Here is an 11,756-nt window from a genome sequence, read left to right as displayed (position 1 = left end):
GAGTTATGAATATATATGTGAATTAACAGTAAAAAAAGTATTAAAAAAAATAATCATCACAAAATATTTATTCCAACCATATTTTTCAATCCGGGATATCCATGGCATTGAAACCTTTGTGTAAATTTTCAGAGAAATAAAAACTTAACAAGGACGTATGAAACGCCGTGTTCAAATTTATTCAAAAACTACAGATATCCTCAATTGATTTCGAGATATCTCCAATTAATTTCAGATATCTCGAACTAATTTAAGATATCTGTAATTATTTTCAGATATCCTCAAATACATTTGAGATATCAGATATTGCATTTTCGATATCTTGAAGTGTATTTATGATATCTCAAAATGTAGGATATCAAGAAATAAATTAAAGATATTAAGCAGGGAAATTTATCTAAGATATCTCAAATTGAATTCACGATATCCAAACTTGAATTAGAGATATCAAGAAAAGAGTTCGCGAATCCAAATTCGAAATAAATAAATCCTAAATTATATTCGAGGTACCAAAATAATTAGAGATATCCAAAATTGGATTAGAAATATCAATAACTCGAATAAGAGATATCCAAAGAACTAGAGATACATCACGAATTCGAATTAGAGATATAACAATAATTCGAATTATAGAATTTGGGGTGTAATAATGTGTATAGAACCGCCAGAGGTGAACAATGTTGTGTGACACCATCAAAATTGGGGCTATAATATTTTGTATTTCATACATGTAGTTCCATCGTTTCATGGGCGATTTATGGTAAATCAAAGAAGCATGATTTCGACATTTACCTTTTTCTGTAGCAGTATAAAGATCAAGTCTGGTACCAACAGATTTTGAAATTCGTTGTAAAATAGCTTATTGGTTACCTGAAAGTTCTTCCCTCAATATCTCACGAACACCATTGTTTTCTGCTGAAGAGGAAGTGACGTAATTGATATTTTACAATGAATAGCCGGCATAGAACGACATTGTTAATACTTCCCCTTTCCATTTTCGTTTTGTTTAAGAAGACACACTAATTTGCCGCCAGCAAGATAATCCTAAATATATTTAAACCACTCACTATGTAAACTAGTTCACAACGAAATTAAACATACTAACAGCAGCTTGTACTCTTTGCCTGAAAACGTTCCCGTGATGTATGGTGAGTAACAACTTGAATTCCTTGCATGGAAATAAGTCAAAAGCTTTATAATACATTGGTCAACAATATGATAAAACCGTTATTAATTGCATGGGTTGTGTTTCATTTGTTGAAAACAAGTTGATAAGAACAACGCAGGCAGTGAGAGGAATAGGATTCTTCCATCATCTGAGTTGTGTAACCGCTTTGAGTATATTCTTATGATTCCAGATATGTACTAAGCTAATATAATCAGAATCTGCATATATGAGAGACTTTTTTCATCGACATCCAAAACTGTCAAAGTTTTAGGTAACTTTCAATTGTAATGACCATTGTTTGAAAACTTACATTTTACTCTTTCAATCACTTGATCGCAAATGTTATAACTGTAAATGTTAATAAGCATTAAAACTAGCCTGATATTAATTTTTCAATCAAAATTTATTGAAAACAGAAGTAGCTTTACTAAAGCAAAAATTATAGAGGCACCCTGCACTGAGATTTAACACACCCTTCCAAGTTTGATTGAGCGAACAAGCAGCATGTACAATAAGGTGCCATTTAACGTGACAGTCAGTGGGCAGTTATCGTGGTCCACCTGCACGAATATATAAGTTATTTCTTCTAATTTAAGCGAACAAACAACAACACTTATCTCAAAAGTCTCTGATAAATGAGTCCTATTAGAAACTCACACATTTATAGTAAGAAGCCCCGTAACGTAACAGCCAGCGAGCAGGTATCGTGGCCCACCTGCATAGATATAGAAGATATTTCTTGCAAACATTTTTTTTCAATGCAAGAGTCTATAAATTACGGCAGCTCAATAGGGCCATAATCCCCCCCCCCCCAAAAAAAAAAGGAAATCGTTTTACTGACTTTTTTTTGGTTCTTCTGCCCTTTTTTCTCGTATTTCTGACTTTTCCCCCCGTTTTTCTGATTTTTTTTCTCGGTTTTCTGAAATTCCCCCCCCCCCCCGTTTTTCCGACTTTGCCTAGCCTATACTTGCAATGTGTTTGCATTCGCGTTGTAACAAGGAAAGCCAAACGCTTCGCCTGTCTATGGTCAATGTAAAAGTACTGCTGCAATGGCTGCTAGCTTGTCTAGGAAGCAATTGCTTACATTTTATTTCAGGCTCGGATATTCAAACTTTTTCGCCTTTTGTTCGTTTTTCTGATAAGGCAAGTTTGAGGCAAACTGCGTTTCAAATTTCAAATCATATATGAGTTTTCATTTTGGTTCCATGCTGATAAAAGGTGCGTCGAGAAAAAACATAAAAACAACACATTATACATACTGCACCAATGGTACAGGGTCAAGAAAAAAAGTCTGAAAAACGAAAAAAGAAAGTCTGAAAAGCGAAAATAAAAGCCTAAAGAACGAAAAAACAAGTTTAAAAGCGTAACAAAAAGCCATAAAAACGAAAAAAAGTTAGAAAAACATATGTGTAACTCAAACATACGAAATTTTAACTAAAAAAATCGACAAAATAGTCGGAAAAACGAAAAAAAAATTGTCATGGCCCTATTGAGCTGCCGTTATAAGTTAAGCATTATAGCAGAAAATGTATGTTGCCATTGCTGCATGAGTACTTTTTAATATTACAAAAATTACAAAAAGGTACACTCTTATTATCAAAAGGGACACTTTCCAGCCTGGTTTTCATAGAAGAGGAGGGTGTAGATAATTGATCAATTAATATTGAATTCAGTGTCTACTGGTTGTTGTAGAATCACTACGTTGTCGAATGTATACCGCGGCAGGTATTTAATGTAATATATAAGATATAATGTATTTTACCTCCAAGATCCTGACAACGGTCTCTACCCACTTATTTGCCCGGCAGAGTCGTATGCCTCTCTCTTTATCCATCCCATGTCCGTCTTATTCTCCGTTACGATTCCTTATCCATCCCCTTGTCCATCCGCCACTCTCCGTTACGGTTCCTCATTCATCCCCTTGTCCCTCCCCCACTCTCCGTTACGGTTCCTCATTCCTCCTCTAGTCCCTCCCTCATCCTCCGTTACGGTTCCTCATTCCTCCCCTTATTCCTCCCACATACTCCTTTTCGGTTCTTTATCTATCCCCTTGTCCCTCCCCTGTCCTCCGTTAAGGTCATTATGCATCCCCTTTTCCCTCCTCCATTCTCCGTTACGGTTCCTTATCCACCCCCTTCTCCCTCCCATTTCTCGTTACGAATCCTTATCCATACCCTTGTCCCTCCCATGTCTTCCGTTACGGTTATTTATCTATCCCCTTGACCCTCTCCCATCTTCGTTACGATTCCTTATCCATCTCCCTGTCCCTCCCATTCTCCGTTATAGTTCCTTTTTCATCCCCTGTGCCTTCAATATTCTCCGTTACAATTCTTTATCCATCCCCTTGTCCCCCACCCCACCCCGTTCTCCGTTACGGTTCCTAATCCATCACCCATTCTTTTTGCCGTTTTCAGTCATTACTAAATCTTTCATATCATTAAAGCAGATAAGTACCTTCGTCGCTCATACGAATGACAGATACTTCCCCCCCCCCCCCCCCACACCCAACCTCCATTTGTATTAACGATTACACTGGACAATTTATATCTCGTTCAATTTCGCCAGTTTAAAAATTAGTAGCTTTTCTTGTTATTTTCAGATCCAAATCCTCAGCATGGCAAGTCAGGGGTAAGTATGTGACATGCATGTGTGAGTAGATAGTAGGTGTTAAGAGGAAGTTGTAGACAATTGAACGATGTTGCATTTAAAGAGAGCAAAACAACCCCTAAAACAAATTAAACAATTATATTTAAATACGCATCCAAGAACTTTTGTGTGATTCAGCTGTGATTCAGGAAGTCGGATGTTTAACAAGGCTATTATACATTAACAATAATAAGAAATAACTTAAAACGACCTGGTGAGTTTATGTACATACACATCCACGAAGGTTTCCTTATTGAAGTTGATGTAATAGATGAAACAAATCAATTGTATCACTCACCATGGTAAGTCAAGGGTAAGTATGTGACATGCATGTGTGAGTAGATAGTAGGTGTTAAGAGGAAGTTTTAAACAATTGAACGATATTGCATTTAAAGAGATCAAGAAAAAAACAAAACAATCATATTTAAATTTGCATCCAAGAAGTTTTGTGTGATTCAGCTGTGATTCAGGAAGTCGGATGTTTAACAAAGCTTTTATACATTAATAATAATAATAACCTAAAACGACCTGGGTGAGTTGATGTACATACACATCCACGAAGGTTTCTTTATAAAAGCTGATGTAATCGATGAAACAAATCAATTGTATCACTTAACTGTACAGTGGTAGTAGTAAGACAAAACAGTATAACCAAACGACCTGATGATTTTATAATTGAACCAAGGGTCGGGATTAGATGTGTGAAAGTTGGTGGGGGGGGGGGGATTTTCCCATTTGAGAAATTGTTGGATTTTATAAAGCCTCCATTTGTAATAAATTCTGTCTGTTAGGCTGCACAATAAATATGACTGTTAAAGAGTAACGTTAAACACGTTGTATAATCATGCGTGCATGTGTTACCATTACAAACGTTACATTACAAACGTTCTTATCTTTGCTCAATGTTAACAATGTTTCAACATGAAGCTTACATCAGAGTGTATCTCACCTCAATGTTTGAAATTAAATCAATATCGCGGTAAGTTTACATAGGCCTACATTATATCACAATAAAATGACAACTGTATCTCTTAACCAATGATAAATTATGTGTTTTCTCTAGGTGACTCCAACCACAGTAACTATCCCTCGTGATTCTCAAGTTGAGCCTAATAATTACATGGCTCTAGCTATTTTTGTAACGATATGCTGTTTCCTTCCCACTGGTATCGCAGCGATTGTGTTTTCTAGCAGAGTAAGTGATTTATCCGCTTTAATCCTTATACTCTACGAAAATGAAATAAAATAACGCCTGTCAAGACATTTACTAATCTATTGCAAAAATCCTGCAGTATAAGGTTGCGACTAGAAGGCATGCACGAGTTCTTTACGGTATTTTGTAGTATACTTTTATTTTTCTGTTTAGAGCTACTTATAGCCTTAAAGTATAATCTTAGCATGTAACAAAATGCAATACTTGACATCTAGAATGACAAAACAAATCTATAGGGGGAGGCCACCTCACATAAATGTCGCCCTCAATTATCAGAGGGCACCCCCACTCCATTATTAAATATTTCATACGCCTCTGGTACTTCAGTGAAAGTTCAGCCCCTTATATTTAGATCAGTCGGTGCAAACTTTAAGTCCCCTCCCAACCACCTTTGGAATCATTGGCACGGCACTCGGTCAAAGGTAAGATATAAGCTACTATAACCCAGTGACTCGGGTATATATCTCTAATTAACTATAATTAATATATTTAGTCATAAAATCTAATGAAACCAATGCGTTATTCAAGTATTTGGATTTGGCAAACATAAAAGACAAAAGAGTTACGTTTTTCTCCAACCCTATATCGTTTTCAATATATTGATTGATTGTGACTTTTAAATGAAGGAATTGATTAGCTTTCTGCACCTATCGATTGTTAAAGAGTTCAAGAAAGGAACAGACGAAAGAGGAAGTCACTTGATATGGTTTATCGTTGTTATGAATCATGAAAAACTCATTATACCAGACGCGTTCTGGCACGTTTAAAGAATAGTCCAGGTCAAAACATTATTTGTCAGTGTGTAACTATGACGTAACACCTGTTTGCTCCAATTTCACTTTTGGTAATAAAGGTGGCAACTTCAACTGTCAATATCTCAAAAACGGTGCAAAGGAATTAAATGCAAATTTAACTAGAGTGCGTAGATTATGTTCCTCTTAAACATATCAAATTTTGACCTGGACCATTCTTTTATTATTCTGTTTACAACTTTCTTCATTCACTACTATCCTCTGTTTTTTTTTCAGGTCAAAGATCTTTTCAACCGTGGGGATGTAGATGGGGCCCAAGACGCTGCAGCAAAAGCAAAAAAGTTGTCTTTGATTTCTCTTGTTATTGGTTTAATCTTGATAACAATCTCTGTTATACTTAACATTACCATGGCTACTTAAAACTTGATGCCGCATGAAGAGACTGGGGTGACGGGGGCAAGTTTGGAAATGTCCAAACCGCAAGTAAACTCTCAAACCGACCCAATCTGGTTTGAGGGAGAAAAAGATAACTGCTCCGTATATCATGTCTCTGATTCATAGTTCAAGATCAGTTTTATTTTGGTTATTTGTATATTACTCAGATGGTTATGTATAGTCATTATAGTTACTGTAGTTATTTTGGCTTACGAGTATACGTGATATTTGGTTCGTTTGACCTTAGACCATATATGACGTCATTCGTCATGCAGGCTCTACAACTCATACCTAGGCCCATATCTACCAAGTGTAAAGTTAATCGGACCAGGAAGTGATATCTGTGTTTCCACTTACATAACATTATTACACAAACAGTGACGATATTTTTTGTCTGGCTAAACGGTCGCTGAGAAACACGCAATTAATTTGAACTTGAACTGTTTATTCATTCCATGACAATATAAAGTGTTCCACAGAAGTGTCTAAACTCCAGAAGCTTAATACTTTGGATGCACTGGTAAATATAGATAGTTTTATTGTTATAAGCCTACTGATATTTACGTGCATTTACATTTACAGAGCTTTCAACCACGTAGTCTTAAGAATTATATTACTTAAAGTCTGCCAATAATTCAGACAGACTGAAACTCATTTGCACCGGCCCACGTGATTACGAACATCTATGTAACTGGATATTTCTTGAACGTCATTTAACCTCACCAGCTTATCGTACAGGGCATTTTTTAAGGGCTAGCAGATGGAACTATGGGCACTTATAAAATTACAAGTCAGCATTCTGTTTGTGACCGATTACAACCCCATCATTAAATCCTTTATTAGTCTAATCTCGCAGGATTTGCCTTACAGACAATCTATCTGTAGGAAAATCCCATTTTCAGAGCTTTTCGTCAAGCCCATCACTTTAGATTTCACCTCACTTCAGTGTAAAAGGATCATATTCTATGACGGTATTTCCTTGCATAGATTAAAGGAATTGTCTGGTGGAAGATTTGGATACATTGTCCTTGTAGTTCTTATTTTTCTCTTTCTAACCATGTAAAAATTGTCCCCATTCGACGTTTTCTTCTTGTAGAAATCTGATTTACCAGTTCACTAGTTTCTCACCAAAAGCATTGTTTGTTAGAACGCATCAATTTCGTGAATGACGTATTGCAGGCAAGTAGGCAAAACGAGCGACTTGACGTTAGCACTCTGATTTCCGCAGCAACTACACTCTCGCGTGTACACGCACAGGGGATTGCCTATTATGTATTACGTACACATCGCTAACGTACGTATACAGCCTATCATTCCCAGTTGGTACGTACATATCGTTGCACATAATACACTCTCACACTAAAACAACAGTTCTTAAACCGTTCTTCGAATTCGTTGAAATGAAATTCACGTATTAGCTTTACAGTAAAAGGAAGCTTGAAAAGAATTTGGAACATCGACAGATGAGACTTGACGGAATCGATGTCAGAGCAGAATGTAGTACCGAGAAGCTTAGGCTTCGCAGAACTGGCCGATTGTAAACGTTATAGTAGCCTACACATGCAAACATTCTTCGCATTTGAGATGAACAGCGCAATGTAAACAACGAAGAGTCTGCTGTTCAAAATTATCTTCACGTAATCACCGATGCACAACATCTATGACGGCTTAACGATTTAAAAAAAACCCATATATAATTCAAAAGGAATTTCAACGAAAATTAAGTTTTTTATTGTGATTTCTGTATGGACTGTACGGAGCGTGGGTTATGTCGCAATCTGCATTTTCGAAGATGACGTCACGTTCGTAACTGTTCAAAATGTAATTGAAATATCCATCCTAAGCGATTAAAAAATCGTTTCTCTGCCAAACGCAACATTAGCGTTCTCATATATTGGTAACATGTTTGGAAAATTATTTATCGTTTTTGAAGGTAACTTTCTAAGGCCTATACCAGACAATTCTTTTAAGTATATAGTACATTTAAACATGGCTTGTCCGTTGAGTTAAACACTAAATATGTGTAGGCCTACGTCTTTTGTGTATTGTTTTGTTATTCTGTGCACTCTTGTCATCTTACTGATCTTAAACATTACTTTAACTATTTGTGAGACAGTGATTGTTTCTTCATTTGATTACAAGTAAGTCATAATTCAGTTGCCCAATTGATAAATATTCAAATGTTTTTTGTACCCCATTGATGTTCTAAATATAGAGAGGTATCCATCTATATATCAGTTTTATATATCAGTATTATATATCAGTATAATCAGCTCGGAGTCAAACGAACCAGTTGCATGGGGTGGGGTTCCCGGCTTCCATCCCCAGTCGAGAGAATGTTCAGTCGCGTATGTCTTTCTTAATTCAGTCGGGGAAGAATAAGACCACTCATCCGGACCTAAGATTTAAGGGTATAGGAGATTAAAAACCAACTTTATACATAAATCATAACGTTTAGACCTAATTATGGATCTAAGTTACAGTATATATACAGATCCTCCAAAATGACGTCTACGTTTTTACCTTGTTTTTCCAACGAGTCGGCTAAAACTTTCCCATGCAGGGCCAAATGTTCCCTCCTTTATAAACTCTCGGATCCGCCGCTGGAACTTCCGTAAAGGTTCATACCCTTACGAAACCTGTTGGGGAATTAAGAACCCCCATACCCCATACACTACCAACACACGTACCTGCGTCGTTGAAATCCACCGGTTACACCCTGATTTAGGATTTACCAACTCCATGCTTATAGATGAAACTCTGCGTAAATATAACTAGCGCCAGCTATTCAATAGAACGAGTATAATTGTACAAAGGTCAAAAGTTGAACTGATAACAGACAGCCCAATGAACCTTTCAACCGTAGATTTGTACGTAATTCATACACAAACTTAATGCAGAAAAAAATACTCCACATAGAATTAAGCTACTTCCGGCTTGTCGCTTGCAGCATATTGAACAAACAGCTCACGCAAAAGCGTCGACCTAAGCTAATATTTTACGTTAATTCTCAACGTTAGGCAATGAAGTGCCCAATTAATTTTTCGGATTGTAAAGAATTCTTAAAATTAAATAAATGCAAAGAATTGTGAGCGACTTCGAAGGAAACATGTAAACGGAATGGAAAGCGAAAGGGAATCTTGAACATATTTTTATGAAATTAAACTTGGTTCCACGAAACAGTTTGTTGCTGCTCGATAAGTTAAACTATATAGGCCTAATTTAGATTCTTTTCGAAGTTATATTGTTCTTCTTCCATTTTAAGTTCTATGTTGTATGTTTACACCTGTCTCCTCTCAGCCAATCTGATAAGTCCATTTAAAATAGTCAGAAAGTACAGTGGAATTATATTTTGGGAAATTCTGTCCAAAACCGTTTTGCAGATGTGATATGGAACAAAAGTGGGGTTTGACATATTTTCCAACCACCTGTACCATCACCTTGTTATGGTTGTTTCATTACTTTTAGGTACCTTTCAATTAAAAAGGAAGCAATTTTTCGAAGATGTTTCACTTAGCTTTAACATTTGTTGATTTAAATAGCCTTCAAAAGGTTGACCTCAACATTACTTTGCAGTGTTTGTCAGTCTTTATTATTCACTGAGCACTTGCCTTAGGTGACTGTATGGCTCCATATGAATGTTTTCACCCCTCCCATGCAGTCACATAGCCAGGTTGGGGGCCTAGGTGGTATGTCCTCTTCCCTGTCCAGACTACTGTTTCCCCACACCTTTCCCCTAATCCGTTCCACCATCATGTGTACGAAAATTTCATAAGTAACAGGACATGAGTATTGTGCCCCTCCTGTTATTGGTGTCTCTTCCATAAACTGTTGTTGCCCCTCAATCTAAGAGTACCCGGCTCAGCGTCATGGCCCTGGGGACCAAATATTTCTGTAAAGCCGTTTCGTCTATATTTAGGTCTACTCAATTTAAGCATGTTAAAAATAAAAACGGTTAGGCTTCGTATACCATTTGTAACTAGTTAAGAGCCTTACGTTGGATTGTACAACATTTGACAACATGCATGCCAGGATATTTGTTTCCACCACTTTAGAACAGCTGTGTAAGCACGGCTAAATATCCGTAATTTGTTATTCAGTTAACTAGTATATTCTACTCTCTCAAAACTCGAGAGTAAATATGGTGCTTCTAATGTTTCTATATGTGAACATTTGAAAAGATTCGACGATAATATCTGGATTTCGTCCAAACCTTTGCATGAGTCATTGTTTTGGGTGTAAAAAGATGGCGCGATCGAGTGACCTTCAAATCGCTAAAATGCGTGACACCGTTGTCAGGTGGTACGAAGCCGCTACTGTGTTGGATTGTTGTGGCATGTACGTAGGCTATACATGGATAGGTCTGGGTATAACGTGTTAGAGAGCAATTTTACGTTATGTACTGTAGTATAAAATTTTAATACCATGGAGATAGAAGAGCTCCATGCAAATACATTTAGAGTATTAATTTTTTATTATCATTCATATCACTCAAAATAAGAAGACCATAAAACAAGAATCAGGCAAGTACTGACAGATGATGAACGACAGCGTGCTTGTTGGCTGCTGAAACTAATGTTTACTCAAAGTCGTTACAACCTGTTGTTCAAATTTGTTCAAGATTCTTCGGAGTTGTTCACTGACAAGTGTAAATATGAGGACAATAGTAAATATGTCTTGGGTTTTTACAGGTTTAGTGAAGGTAGGCCTACTTGAGTGACAATAAAGTTATATCGATTACCAAAACGCCTGGCTTGCCAGTTTCCTTTGAATTTGTACATTGCTGTTTTTATTCGTCTTTCGTTTGTTAATATTGTTCACATTGTAAGTTGTCTCGTTACGACTTACGTGGTAGTACAGCAGAGCTTCAACAATGGCGTAATTGAATAAAAAATGGATAGGAATGCTTCTATTATTGAAACTTATTCCAGCCCCAAACAGACATTAAAGCTAAAAAAGCTGCGTACTCGAGCAATTTAGCTATACACGAGGACATGTATCTTATATGGAGAATAGAATAAGCTAAGCGTTCCGTCTAGCATGCGTTAGCGGCATATATCAACACAGTAGGTATATAGACAATCAGGTGTTATATGTTATACCAGGCTTGATCTTTTAACAGAGTACAACAATATGATGACCTTGTGACCTTCTGTAGCTTGGTTTATTTTACACGTCACCGTGACCTATGCCATTTAAAATCAACGTAATAATAAATATAACAGTCAGCGTGGTTGTTTGTTTTGCTGGCAGCAACTGAGAATATTGGAAGAGGGGGTTGGAGGGTGGGGTGGGGTGTTGGAGGGTGTGGTGGGGGTGTTGGATGGTGGGGGTGGGGGTGGGGTGGGGAGATCCGCAGCTCCCCATTCCCTGTCATAAAATTTCCCAGTTTTGTGTAATATTAGGCTAACGAAATGCTACACCTTCCGGAGATCTCGTCCATCGAATTTTAATACGATCTGGAACTAAGAAAACGTACCAACCATGTAAGGTCATGTGATGTGCTCCCAGGTGCTACTAATATATTATTTAACCCTTCGTC

General features: G+C 37.0%; 1 protein-coding gene across 1 annotated transcript; it reads left to right on the top strand.

The window, feature by feature from the left end:
• Positions 1-1,024: 1,024 nt before the first annotated feature.
• LOC139983684 (proline-rich transmembrane protein 1-like) lies at positions 1,025-10,847 on the top strand. The gene is made up of 4 exons (XM_071997415.1): positions 1,025-1,148; positions 3,768-3,796; positions 4,878-5,009; positions 6,056-10,847. The coding sequence occupies exons 1-4, from the start codon at positions 1,142-1,144 to the stop codon at positions 6,197-6,199; spliced, it is 312 nt and encodes a 103-aa protein (XP_071853516.1). The 5' UTR covers positions 1,025-1,141; the 3' UTR covers positions 6,200-10,847.
• The last annotated feature ends 909 nt before the right edge of the window (positions 10,848-11,756 follow it).

This window comes from Apostichopus japonicus, chromosome 16 (assembly GCF_037975245.1).
Source record: "Apostichopus japonicus isolate 1M-3 chromosome 16, ASM3797524v1, whole genome shotgun sequence".
NCBI classification, from domain to species: domain Eukaryota; kingdom Metazoa; phylum Echinodermata; class Holothuroidea; order Aspidochirotida; family Stichopodidae; genus Apostichopus; species Apostichopus japonicus.
Note: the sequence above shows the minus strand (reverse complement) of the source record. Positions and strands in the feature narration are given on the sequence as shown.